The 22,610-nt window shown below is 42.1% G+C and overlaps 1 protein-coding gene across 5 annotated transcripts in view; it reads left to right on the top strand.

Moving 5' to 3' along the window:
* Positions 1-7,227: 7,227 nt before the first annotated feature.
* Positions 7,228-22,610, top strand: part of LOC114138950 (protocadherin gamma-C5-like) — a 238,954-nt gene continuing 223,571 nt past the window's right edge. Inside the window, exons 1-2 of one of the 5 annotated variants that reach the window (XM_028008506.1) lie at positions 10,958-12,345; positions 15,826-16,943. In XM_028008506.1, the coding sequence (XP_027864307.1) occupies positions 11,076-12,345; positions 15,826-16,943 (2,388 nt within the window). In that variant the 5' untranslated portion in view covers positions 10,958-11,075. Of the gene's footprint in view, positions 9,736-10,957; positions 13,467-15,825; positions 16,944-18,788; positions 21,291-22,610 lie in introns of those variants that run through there. The other 4 variants (XM_028008483.1, XM_028008502.1, XM_028008519.1 and 1 more) reach the window with 4 other exon arrangements.

Below are 22,610 nucleotides of genomic sequence, written 5' to 3'. Positions count from 1 at the left end.
GCCTCGGATTTGGAGGCACTGATCCCCATCCCGGCCGCTTCACACTCGGCTGCGAACCGATCCAGCGAGAGCTGCAGATCACGATCTGATGAAGCCAAAAGGACCACATCGTCTGCGAAAAGCAGAGATGAGATCCTGAGGCCACCAAATCAGATCCCCTCAACACCTTGGCTGCGCCTAGAAATTCTGTCCATGAAAGTGATGAACAGAATCGGTGACAAAGGGCAGCCCTGGCGGAGTCCAACTCTCACCGGAAACGAGCCCGACTTACTGCCGGCAATGCGGACCAGACTCTGACACCGGTCATACAGGGACCTGACAGCCCGTATCAAAGGGCCCGGTACCCCATACTCCCGGAGAACCCCCCACAGGGCTCCCCGAGGGACACGGTCGAACGCCTTCTCCAAGTCCACAAAACACATGTAGACTGGTTGGGCGAACTCCCATGCACCCTCCAGGACCCTGCTGAGGGTGTAGAGCTGGTCCAGTGTTCCACGACCAGGACGAAAACCACACTGCTCTTCCTGAATCCGAGGTTCGACTATCCGACGGACCCTCCTCTCCAGGACCCCTGAATAGACCTTGCCAGGGAGGCTTAAGAGTGTGACCCCTCTATAATTGGAGCACACCCTCCGGTCCCCCTTTTTGAACAGGGGAACCACCACCCCAGTCTGCCAATCCAGGGGAACTGCCCCCGATGTCCATGCGATATTGCAGAGTCGCGTCAACCAACACAACCCTACAACATCCAGAGCCTTAAGGAACTCCGGGCGGATCTCATCCACCCCCGGGGCCTTGCCACCGAGGAGCTTTTTAACCACCTCGGCGACCTCGCCCCCAGAGATTGGAGAGCCCAACCCAGAGTCCCCAGGCTCCGCTTCCTCAGTGGAAGGCATGTTGGTGGGATTGAGGAGGTCTTCGAAGTACTCTGCCCACCGGCCCACAACGTCCCGAGTAGAGGTCAGCAGCACACCATCCCCACTATAAACAGTGTTGGTGCTGCACCGCTTCCCCCCCCTGAGACGCCGGATGGTGGACCAGAATCGCCTCGAAGCCGTGCGGAAGTCTTTCTCCATGGCCTCTCCAAACTCCTCCCACACCCGAGTTTTTGCCTCAGCAACCGCCCGAGCCGCATGCCGCTTCGCCCGCCGGTACCCATCAGCTGCTTCCGGAGTCCCACAGGCCAAAAAGGCTTGATAGGACTCCTTCTTCAGCCTGACGGCATCCCTCACCGAAGGTGTCCACCAACGGGTTCGAGGGTTGCCGCCGCGACAGGCACCGACAACCTTGCGGCCACAGCTCCGATCGGCCGCCTCGACAATGGAGGCACGGAACACGGTCCACTCAGACTCCATGTCCCCCACCTCCCCCGGGACGTGTTCGAAGTTTTGCCGGAGATGGGAGTTAAAGCTCCGTCTCACAGGGGATTCCGCCAGACGTTCCCAGCAGACCCTCACAACACGTTTGGGCCTGCCAGGTCTGACCGGCTTTCGCCCCCGCCACCGGAGCCAACTCACCACCAGGTAGTGGTCAGTGGACAGCTCCGCACCTCTCTTCACCCGAGTGTCCAAGACATACGGCCGCAGATCCGATGAAACGATGACAAAGTCGATCATCGAACTGCGGCCTAGGGTGTCCTGGTGCCAAGTGCACATATGGACACCCTTATGCTTGAACATGGTGTTCGTTATGGACAATCCATGGCGAGCACAGAAGTCCAGCAACAGAACACCGCTCGAGTTCAGGTCGGGTGGGCCGTTCATCCCAACCACGCCCCTCCAGGTCTCACTGTCGTTGCCCACGTGAGCGTTGAAGTCCCCCAGCAGAACAAGGGAGTCCCCAGGAGGAGCACTCTCCAGTACCCCCTCTAAGGACTCCAAAAAGGGTGGGTAATCTGAACTGTCGTTCGGCCCGTAAGCACAAACGACAGTCAGAACCCGTCCCCCCACCCGTAGGCGGAGGGATCCTACCCTCTCGTTCACCGGGGTAAACCCCAACGTACAGGCGCCGAGATGGGGAGCAACAAGTATGCCCACTCCTGCCCGACGTCTCTCTCCCTGGGCAACTCCAGAGTGGAAGTATGTCCAGCCCCTCTCAAGGAGACTGGTTCCAGAACCAGAGCCATGCGTCGAGGTGAGACCGACTATTTCTAGCCGGAACCTCTCGACCTCACGCACTAGCTCCGGCTCCTTCCCCACCAGAGAGGTGACATTCCACGTCCCAAGAGCCAGTTTCTGCAACCGAGGATCGGACCGCCAGGGTCCCCTCCCTTGGCCGCCACCCATCACACAGTGCACCCGACCCCTTTGGCCCCTCCCACGGGTGGTGGGCCCATGGGAGGGGGGGCCCATGTTTCCTCTTCGGGCTGAGCCCGGCCGGGCTCCATGGGTAAAAGCCCGGCCACCAGACGCTCGCCATCGTGCCCCCCCTCCAGGCCTGGCTCCAGAGTGGGGCCCCGGTGACCCGCGTCCGGGCGAGGGAACACCAAGTCCAAGGTTTTCCTTCATCATTGGGGTCTTCGGGCTGCACTTTGTCTGGTCCCTCACCTAGGACCTGTCTGCCTTGGGTGACCCTACCAGGGGCATGAAGCCCCAGACAGCATAGCTCCTAGGATCATTGGGGCACTCAAACCCCTCCACCACGATAAGGTGGCAGCCCATGGAGGAGGGTCATCAACCTTCAAAACATATATTATATTATATTATATTATATTATATTATATTATATTATAATCTTCTTTGATTTATTATTATTATTATTATTACTTAGTAGTAGTAGTAGTATCATTATGAATTTTATTTTCATTAGTAATCATGATACTAAACTTAAATAATAACAACACAATAAATAGTGAAGTTCATTTCCCACTTTTCTATAACATTGAAGGTTTTGCTTTTCTCAACCTTTCCATTATGAAATATCAACCACATAATTAAAGGCTGTATTATTAAGATATTAGAGAGCTTAGAGTGAAAAGTTCTAACATTTAAAAATAACTCACGGTGTCGCTGTTGGCTCATCCAAAACAATATCACCATTGCCACTCCACCCGTTAATGCATAGACAGCAGATAAAGCTTTGTTGCAAAAGCAGTTAAAGACTTGAATATTTAGGGTTCTGCCTATTTTTAGTGGATCCAAACATCTTGTTGTCAATGCAGTGTTCTTGTATCGCTCTGTAGTATATTTTCTGCCTTTAGCTGAAGACTATTTGCACGGAAGATGGGAGACAAAATTTTTTCTGCGCTATTTCTGATCATCAGCTTTGTTGCCATAATTGTGACAATGCCTCTTGTTCGAGGAGATCTGAGCTATTCTTTTCCAGAGGAGATGAAACGTGGTTCTGTTATTGGAAATATTGCCAAAGACCTCGGACTTAATCTCGGAACATTTTCTTCTCGAAAGGCTCGTATAGATGTTGAAGGGGCTCGTAAACGGTACTGTGACATTAATATGAACACCGGGGATTTAATTACGTCGGACAGAATTGACAGAGAAAGCCTTTGCGGTAAGAAACCCTCGTGCGTCTTGAAAATCGACGTGGTGTTAGAAAATCCTTTAGAGCTTCATCGCGTCAGTCTTCATGTAGTAGATGTAAATGATAACTCGCCAAGATTTACTGAAAATTTTATTGAAATGGAAATTCGCGAGTCGGCTGAGAAGGGTAGCCGCTTTTCTACTGGAGTCGCCCATGATGCAGATATAGGTCAAAACGACGTTCAAAGATATATCCTTCAAACTAACGAAAAATTTATTCTTGCTGTTGAAAACAATAAGGTTGAATTGGCTCTGGAGAATAAACTTGATCGCGAGAAACAAAAGGAAATAAGTTTGCTTCTAACAGCTATTGATGGCGGATCTCCCCAGAAATCAGGAACTGTAGTCATACATGTTACAGTGCTGGATGCTAATGATAACGTCCCTGTGTTTTCTAAGGCCGTTTATAATGCAAGTGTGCCTGAAAACGCGCCACCAGAAACGCTGGTTATTACTGTTAGTGCTACTGATGCCGATGAAGGAGTGAACAGAGATGTAACGTATAAGTTTGGACACGTATCTGGGGATGATGTCAGTTTATTTTCTATTGATCCAAAAACAGGGCAAATTAAATTATCAGGCGTTATTGACTATGAAGAAAATAATTATTTTGAAATGAGTGTTGAAGCCAAAGATGGATTAGGACTGACATCATATGCAAAAGTGTTAATAGATGTTATAGATTCGAATGATAATTCACCAGCCATTTATCTAAAATGGCTGTCCAAACTCATACCTGAGAATGTGTCACCTGGGACAGAGGTGGGCGTCATTAACGTTCATGACAGAGACTCTGAGAATAATGGGGTGATCCGCTGCTCCATACAGCAAAATGTCCCTTTTAAATTAGTTCTTTCTATTAAAAACTATTATTCTTTGGTGACCACAGGAAAATTGGACCGTGAATTAGTATCTGATTACAACATTACCATCACTGCCACTGATCAGGGCTCTCCCCCTCTGTCTTCCTCTAAAACTATTCAATTATCTGTAGGTGACATAAACGACAACCCACCTGTGTTTGAGGAACAGTCCTACAGCGCATATGTGAGTGAAAATAACAAACCTGGCTCCTCTTTATGTACTGTTTCTGCTCGAGATCCTGACTGGAGACAAAACGGTACAGTGATTTATTCTCTGTTACCTGGTGAGGTGAACGGTGCCTCGGTGTCCTCCTATCTATCTGTTAATGGAGACACAGGAGTGATCCACGCTGTGAGGTCATTTGATTATGAACAGTTCAGGAGTTTTAAAGTCCAAGTGATGGCCAGAGACAATGGTTCTCCTCCTCTCAGCAGCAACGTGACTGTCAGTGTGTTCATATCAGATATGAATGACAACTCTCCTCAGATTTTGTACCCAGCACCAGAGGGCAGCTCCTTCATGACTGAGTTGGTCCCTAAAGCTGCACATGGAGGGTCTCTGGTGTCCAAAGTGATAGCAGTGGACGCAGACTCTGGACAGAACGCCTGGCTGTCCTATCATATAGTCAAAGCCACAGATCCTGGACTTTTCAGTATTGATCTACACAGTGGAGAAATCAGGACACAGCGGGACATTTCAGAATCTGACAGCATGAAACAGAACCTGATTGTTGCAGTGAAAGATAATGGACAGCCCTCTCTGTCTGCCACCTGTTCCATATATTTACTGATTTCTGACAACTTGGCGGAAGTACCAGAACTGAAAGACATTTCATTTGATGAGAAGAACTCCAAGTTGACCTCTTACCTGATCATAGCACTGGTTTCTGTGTCCACCTTCTTTCTGACCTTCATCATCATCATCCTGGGTGTGAGGTTTTGTCGTAGGAGAAAGCCCAGACTGTTGTTTGATGGAGCAGTAGCCATCCCAGGAGCTTATCTTCCTCCAAATTACTCAGATGTTGACTGTACAGGAACTTTACGCAGCACTTACAATTATGATGCCTACCTGACAACAGGATCTAGAACCAGTGACTTTAAGTTTGTATCATCTTACAATGACAACACACTGCCTGCTGACCAGACTCTGAAGAAAAGGCCAACAGACTTTGAGGATCCCCTCTTAACTCTGGAGACCTCCGTTGAGGTAGGACTGTCATTTTCTCCACAATTGAGGATCTGTTTTGAGTTTCTTTTTTGGTCTTACTCAGTGATTAGTTTTCTTCTTCTATGATTTATTGTGTACATTTGGCAAATAAGTTGCTCAACATCTTCGCCACAAAATTTCTATTAACCTTGCGGCAATTACTAACTGCCACTGTCAATTATTTGGGTTTGCATTTTTCCCCAGCAGTTAGACAAACCCCTTTGTCATATCTTCCTATTATTTTTTTGTATTAATCTTTAGAAATCTATTGAACCCTACAATTTATGTTCATGTTCTCAAAAATCCTCAATTTGTTTATTCCTGTTTTTTTAGTTTTAAAACACAATTAACTGAGGCCTTAAAGGCATCATGTGGAAAGTTTATAATTATCCCTAAGGCTTTTGGCAACCATTGAAAAAAAAAAAAGAGTTTAACGTCAGGCAGTTTGATATCAAAGGACTTATTAATGAGGCAACATGCGTGTGATCAGGCCTTGCTTACCTTAATTGCCAGAAAGCTTAAGTTTATTGGTTTTCCTGTGAGAAGGATTTGCACTAAAGTGACTCCGACTCTTTACAATGGTCAATTGTTCCAGAAACTTCTCTTTCTAAATTAATTGTTTTACATTAGATTTTTATAGTTTTTCTCAGTCACTTGCATTTCTCAGAGCATAATTGAAATTACCAGAATGACTTATTTAACCTTCAATTCATTATGTCACTAGTGCACATTAAAAATATTTTTTTTATTTCTTTCAACACCTTGCAAATGGTTTTGTACATAAATACTGGTGTTTATTTGCAGTTTTATGCATGTTTCTACATTTTCAATCGCTTTTGTCATGTTGAACAACATTTATTGTTTGGCTTTCTGTTGAAATGTCGCTTCTACTTCATTTAAATATTAGTTTGTTTTTATGTTAAGAGTTAAGAGCACATTTTGTTGCATTCAGGGAATGAATTCATTGTTCTCTTTAATGCTGACAGTTACAAATAAATGTTTTTTTAATTTTATTTAATAAAGTGCTACATTACAAATAAGCTTTTATTGATGTGAACGAACATAAATGATGGGCAGGTCTCTCTCTTTCTCTCTCTCTCTACCCCTTTCTCTATTTGTCAACATGTCAGTTCATATCTATTGCAGCCTTTGCCTTTGTGTCTTTTAGAGCAAAATTATATGGTCTATTTTGCATTCAGCAGTTGCTCTCAGCCTAAATATTTCAGATTTATTTTTACATTTTTATGGATAACGCAGTCTGACAACAACCTTATTTTTATGAGGAATCAAGAATTTTCTATTTATTTAACCACGGAAAAAACCTGTAATACATCTGAAGCAAAACTTTAAGTAACTGAAGTTTAAAGACATATCCGTTGTATCTTTTGGCTCCTTTGAAGGTATGCTGTGCGTATTTAGTTTCAATCTTAAAAAAGAAAATAGATCTCGTTTTTTTTTTAATATAAATTATATGCATTTTGTTTGTGGTTATGCTAGGAGACATGGAGTGAAAATAAAAGGCGACTGGAGATGTCGCTCTTGTCTGTCAGAAAATTATCGTGGACCACTCCACCCACTGCTGACTGGATATTCAGTTTGCATTTTACAAAGGAAATGTTAGAATATAGTGGCCATGTTGAACTGTTACTGGTGGCTGTATGCGTTTTATGACTTCGTGTTTTAACGGTGTTTTGAAACATTCGCTATGGTGTCCTTCAAAAACGATCAAAACGCATTTTTAATCAAGATGAGAGACAAAGGATTCGCAAGACTTGGCCTGATTTTGTGCTTTGCTTTATTTCTTGACGCGCCGCAAGAGGTACGTGGGGATCTGAGCTATTCTATTCCAGAAGAGATGAAACGGGGATCTGTTGTTGGAAATGTAGCAAAGGATCTGGGCGTTGATCTGCGGACTTTAGCGTCTCGACAAGCCCGTGTTGACTTTGAAGGCACTCGGAAGCGCTACTGTGATTTTGCAATGAACACCGGAGATTTGATTTTGTCGGAACGGATAGACAGAGAAAGCCTTTGCGGCAAAAAATCTGCGTGTGTTCTAAAAGCAGGTCTGGTGTTGGAAAACCCGCTGGAGCTTCATCGTTTAAGCCTTCATATACTAGACGTGAACGACAACTCGCCACACTTCAATGAAAAATTGATCGAAATGGAAATAAGCGAATCGGCAGAGAAAGGATACAGTTTCTCTATCGAGGACGCCCATGATGCCGATATAGGTTCAAATGGAGTGCAAAGATACATACTTCAAACGAATGATAATTTTATTCTTGCTGCAGATGGCAGCAAGGTTGAACTGAAGCTGGAGAATAAACTTGATCGGGAGAAACAAAAGGAAATCAATTTACTTCTTACAGCTTTAGATGGCGGATCTCCTCAGAAATCAGGTACCGTGGTCATGCATGTAACAGTGCTGGATGCTAATGATAACGCCCCAGTGTTTCCTCAGACAGTTTATAAGGCGACTGTGCCTGAAAACGCGCCCTTAAAAACAATAGTGGTTTCTGTTAGCGCTACTGATGCAGATGAGGGAGTCAATGGAGATGTCACCTATCAATTTGGCCACATGACTGAAGACGTGGCGAATTTGTTTTCGATTGATTCCAGAACGGGAGAAATAACTGTGATGGGAGCAATCGACTATGAAGAAAGACATTCCTTTGAAATAAGAGTTAAAGCGAAAGATGGATTAGGACTGAACTCGCATGTTGAAGTGTTAATTGATGTTAATGATGTGAACGATAATGCGCCAGAAATTTACCTGAAATCCCTGTCAAACCCAATACCTGAGAACGTCTCATCTGGTACAGAAGTGGGCATCATTAATGTTCAGGACAGAGACTCTGATAAAAATGGACATGTCCGCTGCTCCATCCTACAAAAAGTTCCTTTTAAGTTAGTGCCTTCAATTGAAAACTATTATTCTCTGGTGACCACAGGACAACTGGACCGTGAACTAGTATCTGATTACAACATAACAATCATTGCCACTGATGAAGGCTCTCCACCTCTGTCCTCCTCTAAAACTATTCAATTATCTGTAGCTGATATCAATGACAACCCACCTGTGTTTGAGGAACAGTCCTACAGCGCATATGTGAGTGAAAATAACAAACCTGGCTCCTCTTTATGTACTGTTTCTGCTCGAGATCCTGACTGGAGACAAAACGGTACAGTGATTTATTCTCTGTTACCTGGTGAGGTGAACGGTGCCTCGGTGTCCTCCTATCTATCTGTTAATGGAGACACAGGAGTGATCCACGCTGTGAGGTCATTTGATTATGAACAGTTCAGGAGTTTTAAAGTCCAAGTGATGGCCAGAGACAATGGTTCTCCTCCTCTCAGCAGCAACGTGACTGTCAGTGTGTTCATATCTGATGTGAATGACAACTCTCCTCAGATATTGTACCCAGCACCAGAGGGCAGCTCCTTCATGACTGAGTTGGTCCCCAAAGCTGCACATGGAGGGTCTCTGGTGTCCAAAGTGATAGCAGTGGACGCAGACTCTGGACAGAACGCCTGGCTGTCCTATCATATAGTCAAAGCCACAGATCCTGGACTTTTCAGTATTGATCTACACAGTGGAGAAATCAGGACACAGCGGGACATTTCAGAATCTGACAGCATGAAACAGAACCTGATTGTTGCAGTGAAAGATAATGGACAGCCCTCTCTGTCTGCCACCTGTTCAATGTTTTTACTTATTTCTGATAACTTGGCTGAGGTGCCAGAATTTAAAGACATTTCTTACGATGAAAACTCCAAGTTGACCTCTTATCTGATCATTGCACTGGTTTCTGTGTCCACCTTCTTTCTGACCTTCATTATCATCATCCTTGGTGTGAGATTTTGTCGTAGGAGAAAGCCCAGACTGTTGTTTGATGGAGCAGTAGCCATCCCAGGAGCTTATCTTCCTCCAAATTATGCAGACGTTGATGGAACAGGAACTTTACGCAGCACCTATAATTATGACTCCTACCTGACAACAGGATCCAGAACCAGTGACTTTAAGTTTGTTTCATCTTACAATGACAACACACTGCCTGCTGACCAGACTCTGAAGAAAAGTCCATCAGATTTCGCTGAGGTACTTATCCGGCCAGATGAATCGTTGGAGGTAGGCCATACAATTATTTAAAATGATATTAAAAATGTTTTAATTATGTTTAATGTAGTTTAAATTATGTGTTAAATATACATACATACACACACACATATGTACACTGCTCAAAAAAATAAAGGGAACACTTAAACAGGTGTTTAACACTTAAAGTGTAACCTTTATTTTTTTGAGCAGTATATATACATATATATATATATATATATTAATGCACAATTTGAAGAACATTTTATTTGTTTCTTTACAATATTCATAGAATTTTTTTATCCGATTATTTATTGCAATTAAAAAACTCCACGCCCACAGATTTTCCTTTCTGCGTGTTTATGGCAATTTAGTTTTCTGTTTTTAGACGCAGGATAGACAGTATCCGATGGGGAAACGGCGAAAAAAATAACACCAAAGCCCACTTCTCGCACCACAGTGAACTACTCACGCTTTACCTGCGGTGTGTTGCTGTGAGGAAACACATGTTAACGGAGAAACACAGACTAAATATAACATCATGCCGATCAACTAATGTGATCCCATCACCCAAAATCGCCAATTGACATCTTTCAAACATTTTGCGAGTTTTCACAAAACTTTTTAAAGATTTCATCAAGGTAAATTGGGACCTAGTTATTTATTTTACAATTCACCATTCCCCGTAGTTTTTAAAAAAAATTTAGTCAAAAGTATCCGAAATTATTTGAGAATATGGACTTTTAACGAACTTAAAGATCTCTTGAACTTGATAGTGTTTTTTATTCAAGTCTCAGGATGAAAAATGTAAAATGAAAATATCCTTCAATGAAACAATGGGTTCTCCTTACGCAATTTATTATTAAGCATATTTAAGCTAATGTCAAGTAAAAATAATAAATAACTCCTTGCTTTAGTAAAGTGAAAACTTTGGAGCAGTTTATTTATTTATTTATTCCCTTTTCTGTGGAGAGAAGTGAGAGAGAGTGTGTGTGAGGGGCTGGAGGGTATAGAACTTGCCTTCCGTGGTGCTGAAATACATGTTTATGCCTCCTATTTTAGATGGAAAATATCTGAGGAATTATTTTAATTGTGATTTAAAGTAGAGTTTTTTTGATGTAGTCTTTCTAGTGGAATTGTGATTTTCAGACTTATTTTGGTTTCTTGCGTTTTGTAATGTTCAATATCTACTCATGGAGTCGCTATTGGCTTGCAGACAGTCTTTGTTCTCCACCCTTAGCAATATCGCAAACGTGATGTGAAACCAGAATCTCCATTGTTCCAAGAGCTTCCTTTACCTACCTGCATTTTATAAATATCCTGGTTTTTCGAAGAAAGGCGGGTTTTGTTTGTATCAAAGTGGAATTGAAACCATGGGCTTTAGTGCACATTTGTTCTTGAGTATCATGTGCGGTTTGGCTTTTTACATAGACATCTCTGCTGCAGACCTGAGCTATTCCGTTCCAGAGGAGATGAGGCCTGGTTCCATTGTCGGAAATATTGCTAAAGACCTCGGACTGGAAGTGGGGAAAATGTCCACTCGAAAATCTCGGATTGATACTGAGGACGCCAATCAGCATTTCTGTGATCTTGATCTAAGAACGGGAAATTTTATCATAAAGCAAAGGATTGACAGAGAGGAGCTGTGCGGCGAGAAGACTTCATGCTTGCTGAAATATGAATTGGTTTTAGAAAGCCCCTTGGAGCTGCATCGGATTTCTCTGCATATTCAAGACGTGAACGATAATTTCCCAGTTTTTCCTAAAGATGCAGTTAAACTAGAAATAAGGGAATCAGCTGTTAAGGGAGCGCGGTTTCGTGTTAATGAAGCTCATGACGCGGACATCGGACAGAATACGGTAAAACAGTACAGCTTGCAAACAAATGAACATTTTGTTTTATCAGTTAGAGAAGATACGGATGGATCCAGAACCATCGAGCTAGTTTTAGACAAAGAGTTAGATCGTGAAAAGGAGCGTGAGTTGAATTTCACCATTATTGCTGTTGATGATGGAAACCCACGGAGGTCAGGGACCGTAAATATACACGTCACTGTTCTTGATGCTAACGATAACGCGCCAGTGTTTGATCAGGCGGTTTACAGAGCAAGTCTTCCTGAAAATGCGCCCCATGACTCCGTCGCAGTAACTGTTAAAGCTGCCGATGCAGATGAGGGTGTAAATGGGGAAGTTACGTACGAATTTAGCCGCATCCCAGAAAGAGCTAAAAGGGTTTTTACACTAAATAACAAAACAGGGGAAGTAAAAGTCATTGGGAGTCTTGATTTCGAGAGTAATTCTGAATATGAAATGCGCATTAATGCTAAAGATGGCTATGGACTTTCAACGGATTCTAAAGTAATTATTGAGATTACCGATGTGAATGACAACTTCCCTGTCATTTATGTGAAATCTCTGACGAATCCCGTGACAGAAAGTGTGTCACCTGGGACAGAGGTGGGAATCATTAATGTACAAGACAGAGATTCTGATATTAATGGACAGGTCCGCTGCTCCATCGAGCAAAACGTACCTTTTAAATTGGTTCCGTCGATTAAAAACTATTATTCATTGGTGACCACAAGGTCACTGGACCGTGAATTAGTGTCTGATTACAACATTACAATCACTGCTATTGACCAGGGTTCTCCACCTCTGTCTGCCTATAAAACGGTTCTTTTAACATTAGCTGACATCAATGACAACCCACCTGTGTTTGAGGAACAGTCCTACAGCGCATATGTGAGTGAAAATAACAAACCTGGCTCCTCTTTATGTACTGTTTCTGCTCGAGATCCTGACTGGAGACAAAACGGTACAGTGATTTATTCTCTGTTACCTGGTGAGGTGAACGGTGCCTCGGTGTCCTCCTATCTATCTGTTAATGGAGACACAGGAGTGATCCACGCTGTGAGGTCATTTGATTATGAACAGTTCAGGAGTTTCAAAGTCCAAGTGATGGCCAGAGACAATGGTTCTCCTCCTCTCAGCAGCAACGTGACTGTCAGTGTGTTCATATCAGATGTGAATGACAACTCTCCTCAGATTTTGTACCCAGCACCAGAGGGCAGCTCCTTCATGACTGAGTTGGTCCCCAAAGCTGCACATGGAGGGTCTCTGGTGTCCAAAGTGATAGCAGTGGACGCAGACTCTGGACAGAACGCCTGGCTGTCCTATCATATAGTCAAAGCCACAGATTCTGGACTTTTCAGTATTGATCTACACAGTGGAGAAATCAGGACACAGCGGGACATTTCAGAATCTGACAGCATGAAACAGAACCTGATTGTTGCAGTGAAAGATAATGGACAGCCCTCTCTGTCTGCCACCTGTTCAATGTTTTTACTTATTTCTGATAACTTAGCTGAAGTGCCAGAACTGAAAGACATTTCTTATGATGAGAAGAATTCCAAGTTGACTTCTTATCTGATCATTGCGCTGGTTTCTGTGTCCACCTTCTTTCTGACCTTCATCATCATCATCCTTGGTGTGAGGTTTTGTCGCAGGAGAAAGCCCAGACTGTTGTTTGATGGAGCAGTAGCCATCCCGGGAGCTTATCTTCCTCCAAATTACGCAGATGTTGACGGTACAGGAACTTTACGCAGCACCTATAATTATGATGCCTACCTGACAACAGGATCCAGAACCAGTGACTTTAAGTTTGTATCATCCTACAATGACAACACACTGCCTGCTGACCAGACTCTGAAGAAAAGTCCGACAGATTTCCTCCAGTCTTTGACTGATAATGATGATTCTCCCCAGGTAAGAATCTAAATGTCAGAATAACATATTTCTATATAATTTGAAGGGGTTTTTGTTATGTCTGGGTTGTTCTTTACGAATATATTTTTATTTATTTTTGCTAGGTTATAGCATGAGCCTCGTTTGGAGTTGTACTTATGATAACACAAACTACAAACTGACATCTTTTCTGATCACATTCTATGTCCCTTTCAATTCTGACCTGTTACATCATCATGTATGCTGTGATGTTCTGTTGCAAGGGAAAGCCGAGACTGTGGTTTTATGGAGCTCTAGCTTTACACGGTGCTTTCCTCCTCTCCAATTTTGCAGTTGTCGATGGCACAATGACTTTACGCAGCATTATTATTTACCTGACACAAAATAAAAAGCTGAAATTTCTGATTTTTGTGTTTGGGGGTGTCGACAACCCCCGCGATACTTCTCCCCCCAATTACATAGATGTGGAAAGGCTGCTTTACTCAGCACTTACATATATGACGTCTATCTGATAACGGTTGGGAGATAATTCACGTGTTATCTTTTGTTTTATTTAGAGGAACCATTATACAGAAGTTATCGTCAGTCATTAAGCAGACAAAACGGAGTTGGTTTCTTGTAGAATATTCACAATGTAAGCTGATCAATATTTTTTTTCTTTTTGTCTGTATGCATATAAAATTACATTTTCAGCACTGACAAATAGTAGCTTTGCCTCTGTCCGCGGTGCTGAAACGAACCCAGTTCAGACTCCTCTCTCACATTAACTTTGCCGTGAAATTAAGACATTTCTGACTGCATTAAATCCATGCCTTGTTAGATTTTTAGTCTGTATGAGACCTGCTATTACGTTCCATTTCCAGGAAATAATACATTTTGTGTAATGCTGGAATTTTACACACGGTGTCGCTCTCCTTCAGATTTCCTTGCTAAACCCTTCCTCTATCGCTGTACAATCTTTCATTTCAAACTGACTGCAGACCTTCCGCTGACTAAACCACAAAACATCACATTTAAGAAAGGTCCCCACACATTTTCGACAAAAATCTTCTTCTCCTTTGTTGTTTTTGTACTTCCAACCTTTGCTTCTCGCATTAATAGGTGAATGAATGGACGATGGAGAACAAAGCATTCTTGATCTCATTTCTTGGGATATTTTTTCATGTGCCGCAAGCCGCCTTTGGAGATGGGTCCTACTCTTTTCCCGAGGAGATGGAGCGAGGCTCAGTTATTGGAAATTTAGCGAAAGAAATGGGTCTTGAAGTGAGCAAACTGGCTGCTCGAAAGGCTCGCATAGAAGCTGACGGAAACGGCAAACGGTATTGTGACGTTAATCTGAGCACCGGAGACATTATTGTTGCAGACAGGATCGACAGAGAGGGGCTTTGTGGAAAGAAGTCGTTGTGTGTTTTAACACAAGAGCTCGTTTTAGAAGAGCCATTAGAGCTCCGTCGCGTTATGCTTAACATCCAAGATATTAATGACAATTCACCACAATTTAAAAAGAAGGAAATCCATTTTGAAATTAGTGAATCCGCAGCGAAGGGAAGTCGTTATCGCTTGGAAGAGGCCCATGATGCAGATATCGGAATTAACGCCGTTCAGGAATACAGTATTGGGAAGAACGAACACTTCAGACTCAATGTTATTTCTAAAAGTGGTGGAGGAAAATACAGTGAGTTAGTTTTGGAAAAAGAGTTGGACAGAGAACAAACGCAGACGCTAGCAATTGTGCTTGTAGGAACGGACGGGGGCGCTCCTCGGAGATCAGGTACTGCTGTTGTTCATGTTACTGTGCTGGACGCTAATGATAACGCCCCGGTGTTCACCGAGGCCGTTTATAGGGCTAGTCTGCCTGAAAACTCTCCATTAGATGCTGTGGTTGTTAAAGTAACCGCAAAAGATGCCGATGAGGGAGTAAATGGAGAAGTGACATATGATTTTGATCACATTTCTGACGACAATAGCGTATTTTCTCTTGATCCAATAACTGGAGATGTTAAGCTTACTGGAACATTAGATTATGAAGCAAAACCATCCTATGAAATGCAAATTACTGCCAAGGATGGTCCTGGTTTAGTTTCTTCATCCACATTAATAATTGACGTCACGGATGTCAATGACAACATTCCACTAACGTTAATAAAATCGCTTAAAAACCCTGTTCCAGAAAATACACTACCAGGTACAGAGGTGGGCATCATTAACGTTCAGGACAGAGACTCTAATAAGAATGGACAGATCCACTGCTCCATTCAAGAAGACATCCCTTTTAAATTAGTTCCTTCTATTAAAAGCTATTATTCTCTGGTGACAACAGGACAGCTAGACCGTGAATTAGTATCTGATTACAACATTACAATCTTTGCCACTGATGAAGGCTCTCCTCCTCTGTCCTCCTCTAAAACTATTCATTTATCTGTAGCTGACATCAATGACAACCCACCTGTGTTTGAGGAACAGTCCTACAGCGCATATGTGAGTGAAAATAACAAACCTGGCTCCTCTTTATGTACTGTTTCTGCTCGAGATCCTGACTGGAGACAAAACGGTACAGTGATTTATTCTCTGTTACCTGGTGAGGTGAACGGTGCCTCGGTGTCCTCCTATCTATCTGTTAATGGAGACACAGGAGTGATCCACGCTGTGAGGTCATTTGATTATGAACAGTTCAGGAGTTTTAAAGTCCAAGTGATGGCCAGAGACAATGGTTCTCCTCCTCTCAGCAGCAACGTGACTGTCAGTGTGTTCATATCTGATGTGAATGACAACTCTCCTCAGATTTTGTATCCAGCACCAGAGGGCAGCTCCTTCATGACTGAGTTGGTCCCCAAAGCTGCACATGGAGGGTCTCTGGTGTCCAAAGTGATAGCAGTGGACGCAGACTCTGGACAGAACGCCTGGCTGTCCTATCATATAGTCAAAGCCACAGATTCTGGACTTTTCAGTATTGATCTACACAGTGGAGAAATCAGGACACAGCGGGACATTTCAGAATCTGACAGCATGAAACAGAACCTGATTGTTGCAGTGAAAGATAATGGACAGCCCTCTCTGTCTGCCACCTGTTCAATGTTTTTACTTATTTCTGATAACTTGGCAGAAGTGCCAGAATTTAAAGATATTTCGTATGATGAAAATTCCAAGTTGACTTCTTATCTGATCATTGCGCTGGTTTCTGTGTCCACCTTTTTTCTGACCTTCATCATCATCATCCTGGGTGTGAGGTTTTGTCGCAGAAGAAAGCCCAGACTGTTGTTTGATGGAGCAGTTGCCATCCCAGGAGCTTATCTTCCTCCTAATTATGCAGATGTCGACGGAACAGGAACTTTACGCAGCACCTATAATTATGATGCTTACCTGACAACAGGATCCAGAACCAGTGACTTTAAGTTTGTTTCATCTTACAATGACAACACACTGCCTGCTGACCAGACTCTGAAGAAAAGTCCAACTGAATTTGCTGATATTTTTGGTCAATCAGAGGAATCTCCAGAGGTAGGCCTAAATATTCTGTTGTTTTCCTAGTGATAGAACTACATTTTAATCATTTTTTCTATTTGTATTGTTTGTTGTTTTCTGTAATCATTCTTGATGTATTTTTCTCTGAAAACACTTTTACTGTTGTTCTTTGAAATTCTTAAGTGTTAATGTTTGGATATTAATTTTGTTTTCATATTCCAAAGCTGGAAGGTCTGTGTAAAATTTGATATATGTTGCTTCTATTTGTCTGCCATTTAGGCTGCCTTTTCAACAGCTTGTGTTTTATGTTTCTATAAAATGCGTCCCTTTAAGTAAACTTGTGATCTGAACCACAAGCTTCTGCTTTTCTTAAAATGATAGATATGCTTTTTCAGGTTTGCATCTCATGATATAGCTTTTTCTTTTTTAAGAGGTTTGCATCATATTGCATGATGTAAATGCGCTAAGACGAATATGTGACAATAGGATCTTTTAACCCAACAACTTTAAGTTTGTATCGTCGTACAATGACAACACACAACCTGCTGACCAAACTGAAAAATGTTCAACCGCGTTTACTGATATGGTTGTAAATAATGATTCCTCTCTGGTGTTAATAACATATTTATTTAAATGCTTTTTCACCATAAAGACATCTTACTCTAACATCTCACTCGCTTTGTATTCAAGGTTTAAGCAAAATTTTCCTTTCTTTTTCAATGGTCATATTGGAAAATGACATTTTTCATCGCTTGATGAATGTTGCGGATTAGTTATTTGTGGAGAAACAAACTGTAGGAGAGATATCCATTTCTTTGTTGCTGTAGCAACTTTGATTATCTCCATTAGCCTAATATAAAATTATGTATTTATTGGTAAGTGTTCCCAATTAGTTTCTATTTATTATTGTTTTTGAGGAAGATTAAATCATTGTTTGTTGATTTTTTAAAAATTAATATTGTTGTTGTTTTGATGTTTTGATAAGACGGAAGTGAAAGAATTGTCACAATACTATTCTAAAGTAAAACTTATTCTATTCTGGTAATAGCGAGCCCTGTCTCTTGAAGAAATATATATTCTTTCTGAATGATCACCAGTGTCGTGGCTATTTCATTTGAAGCAGTTCTGTTATTTGTCACATCTGCTTTAGCACGTTAAGTTCTATTTTTTCCACTTTCCTCAGTCACCCATTTCTGCTCCCTCTGCTGTAGTTTCAACTTCATAACATGCAATGCATTAATTATTTCAAATGTAGTTATTTGTGTTTGGTGAAGGATTTCGGATATGTCTTTGTGTCTGTTGAAAATAGATCAGTTTGATATTAGTGAGAATTTTTCTTTTAAGTGCCACCATATTACAATTTTTCTAAAGCAGTCAAACAAAAACTGGATTTTTTTTATTACTTTTTACATTTATTTTATTGAGTATGGTCTTTGTAGTGATTATTGGACATCTAAAACTTTCCATTTGGTGCATAGTCTTTTTCATCATGTCAGAAGGACGTTTCTCACATAACATGTTTTAATGGTTTACAGCTATTTAGGAAACGTATGTGTTTTTTTTTTTGTTTTTTGTTTTTTTGACAGAAGATGTTGCAACTCCATCGTGTTCAGATGTTACAGTTAAATTGAAGCAGTTCTGTGGCAAGCATTTAAATATAAGTTGTGCTCAGGTTAGCATGCATGAGAGAGGGACCTCTTCAGTCAGTGATCACTTTTAGATATTTCAAACTTTGTATTGGCTAGTAAAATTAAATGTTGGTTTTGTCTTGGTGGAACCCCAGGTAGCAATTTATCGTGCTTACTCAAGAGGTCGCTGTGTGCCAACACCATACGTTTTGCTGTCAGTATCGTCACAGCATTATGACAGAGACTGTGAGGCAGGGCTTCTGTAGCCGATCAGAAGAGGGAGAAATGCGATTTTGGACTGCGAGGATTTCAGCATAAATTCCTTTTTTTTTCCCTTTTAACTTTTTTCCGTTTTGACAAGGATTAGACAACAAGGATGGCTATCACGAGCTCTGCAGTCCAGTGTCTTGTCTGTGGCGTGCTTTTTCTTTCTGTACATTTGGCAGAGGGAGATTTGAGGTATTCGTTTCCAGAGGAGATGCGGCGAGGATCAGTGGTCGGAAATATCGCCAAAGACTTGAGTCTCGAGGTCAGCAAACTGTCCGCTCGAAAAGCTCGTATTGATACGGAAGGAAGTGACAAACATTATTTTGACATCGACATCCGTAACGGAGATTTAGTTATCTCTGACAGGCTCGACAGAGAAGGCCTTTGTGGAGACAAAGCATCCTGCGTTTTGAAACAAGAGCTTATGTTGGAGAATCCGTTAGAGCTCCATCGGCTAAATCTGCATGTTCAGGATATAAACGATAACGCTCCGCAGTTTAATAAAGAATTGATCCTAATTGACATAAGTGAAAATGCAGCAAAAGGTGCGCGATTCCCAATAGAGGAAGCTCATGATGCAGACGTCGGCCAAAACTCAGTGCAGACGTACAACCTGCAAAACAATGAACATTTCATTCTCGGTGTTGGGACTAATTCCGTGGAGCTTGTCTTGAGCAGAGAACTTGACCGTGAAAAATTAAAAGAAATTAGTCTTCTTTTGACGGCTTTAGATGGTGGATCTCCGCAAAGGACAGGTAGCGTGATGATTCATATAAATGTCTTGGATGCAAATGACAACGTTCCTGTGTTCAAGCAGCCAATTTACAAAACCAGTTTGCCGGAAAACTCTCCAGTAGGTACTGTTGTTCTGACAGTTGGAGCAACTGATGCAGACGTGGGAATTAATGGCGAGGTTACATATGATTTTGGACACATTTCTGATGAGGTCAAGGAAATATTTGACATAGACAGTAAAGCAGGTGAAATTAAATTGATGAGAGCAGTTGATTTTGAAACGGTGTCATTGTTTGAACTCAGGGTGACAGCAAAAGATGGATTAGGACTCACCTCCTATTCTAAGGTCATAATTGATATCACTGATGTAAATGATAATGCTCCAGTGATTTATACAAAATCATTCTCCAGCCCCATACCTGAGAACGTGTCACCTGGTACAGAGGTGGCCATCATTAACGTGCAGGATAGAGATTCAGAGAATAATGGACAAGTTCGCTGCTCTATCCAGCAAAATGTCCCTTTTAAGTTGGTTCCTTCTATAAAGAACTATTATTCTCTAGTGACCACAGGAACTCTTGACCGTGAATTAGTGTCTGGTTACAACGTTACAATCTTTGCCACAGATGAGGGCTCTCCACCTCTGTCCTCCTCTAAAATGATTCAATTATCTGTAGCTGACATCAATGACAACCCACCTGTGTTTGAGGAACAGTCCTACAGCGCATATGTGAGTGAAAATAACAAACCTGGCTCCTCTTTATGTACTGTTTCTGCTCAAGATCCTGACTGGAGACAAAACGGTACAGTGATTTATTCTCTGTTACCTGGTGAGGTGAACGGTGCCTCGGTGTCCTCCTATCTATCTGTTAATGGAGACACAGGAGTGATCCACGCTGTGAGGTCATTTGATTATGAACAGTTCAGGAGTTTTAAAGTCCAAGTGATGGCCAGAGACAATGGTTCTCCTCCTCTCAGCAGCAACGTGACTGTCAGTGTGTTCATATCTGATGTGAATGACAACTCTCCTCAGATACTGTATCCAGCACCAGAGGGCAGCTCCTTCATGACTGAGTTGGTCCCTAAAGCTGCACATGGAGGGTCTCTGGTGTCCAAAGTGATAGCAGTGGACGCAGACTCTGGACAGAACGCCTGGCTATCCTATCATATAATTAAATCTTCAGTTCCGGGACTTTTCAGTATTGATCTACACAGTGGAGAACTCAGGATTCAGCGGGACATTTCCGAATCTGACAGCATGAAACAGAACCTGATAGTTGCAGTGAAAGATAATGGACAGCCCTCTCTGTCTGCCACCTGTTCCATTTATTTACTTATTTCTGATAACTTGGCTGAGGTGCCAGAACTAAAAGACATTTCTTATGATGATAAGAACTCCACCTTAACCTCTTATCTGATCATTGCACTGGTTTCTGTGTCCACCTTCTTTCTAACCTTCATCATCATCATCCTGGGTGTGAGGTTTTGTCGTAGGAGAAAGCCCAGACTGTTGTTTGATGGAGCAGTAGCCATCCCAGGAGCTTATCTTCCTCCAAATTACGCAGATGTTGACGGAACAGGAACTTTACGCAGCACCTATAATTATGATGCTTACCTGACAACAGGATCCAGAACCAGTGACTTTAAGTTTGTATCATCCTACAATGACAACACGCTGCCTGCTGACCAGACTCTGAGGAAACATCCATCAGAATTAGAAGATGTCTTTGGAGATATCAATACTTCGCCTGAGGTAGGAATAGTTTTACCTTATGATAAATATATTTTGGATAATAAACATATTTTAAAATTTTTACATCTATAATTTTGTACATGTATTTTTCACTATTCATCATACAGTAATGCTCAGCCGCTTTTGAATTCCAATTGAGTCACAACATGGCTGTCATATTTTTAATGTGGATGTTGGTCCTTTTTTGGTGTATATGGGCATGTGTCTGTGTGTGTTTCAGTGTTTGTAACTGTCCGTGGTGCTGAAATAAATTGTGGTGTTGTCAAGCCTGACAGCTTTTTTACCTAATATTGATGCATCTGCTGAGAAATGTGGAAATAACAGCATCTATTGGTAAAACCTTGCTTTTCCACCGTTGTCTGTTCAATTTGAATAAATTAAGCAGAATAATCATATTTTGTATATTGGTATGTCAGGTCAAATTTATGGAATTGTAGAAAAAATACTAAAGAAATTATGAGAACAACTAGTATCGCAACACATTCTCACTCCCGACTCGTCATATTTTGACGAGTTGGGACGTCAATATATATTGACCCCCTTCGCGTCAATATGTGATGACTTGGGAAGGTCACATGTTTTACGTGGATTATTGACGCGAAGGGTTCTTGTAACCGCTGCCGAACCTTCAAAACCCCGACGATTTGGTTAGTTTTAGGGCAAACATTACGGTAAGGCATATGTGAGGGACCAGTTGCTGGGGACTTTAGATCAAGGATCCCCCCCTTCCATTAAAATGATTCTATTCTTGTTCCTATGAATATTTTGCTTTGTTTTCTTATTAAAAAGCACTGCGATTCATTGTCCATGTGAAGCTGTACATTCATATATATGTTGATAACTATTCTGGCTGAGAGTGAAATGAGTTTAGAAAAGCATCACTTTTGAATAGGCGCTTAGGGCAGCTTTGGGTCCTAAGTGCTTGCGGTGTTGAAGAAGCCGAGCAGTAGATAGCAGCCTGAGTGTGACGCACGTTCGATTATGGATGTTCGTGTTTCGAGAAAAAAAGGAAAGTAAAGGAAATTTACAACAACCGCATGTCTCGACATCACTTTTGTTCGAGTGTGCAACACATAGAGTAAAGCCCCTCGCGTCACATATTGACGCGAAAAGGGTACCCTGCACGTCAATATGTGACGCCGACGGACCTTCCCCTGAGTCAATATATGACGAGCAGGGAGTGAGATTGAGATTGGGTTGAGTATCGATGATGCATTTCATCTACAATTCTGTAAGAAATACACTACGTAGATATTTTAATATTCCCCTAGAAATGAAAATTATGGATTTTTCTTTGCGACACCATTGTCTAAATTTTGC

Source organism: Xiphophorus couchianus, chromosome 23, assembly GCF_001444195.1.
Source record: "Xiphophorus couchianus chromosome 23, X_couchianus-1.0, whole genome shotgun sequence".
NCBI lineage: Eukaryota > Metazoa > Chordata > Actinopteri > Cyprinodontiformes > Poeciliidae > Xiphophorus > Xiphophorus couchianus.
This window is presented reverse-complemented; position numbering and strand designations above follow the sequence as displayed.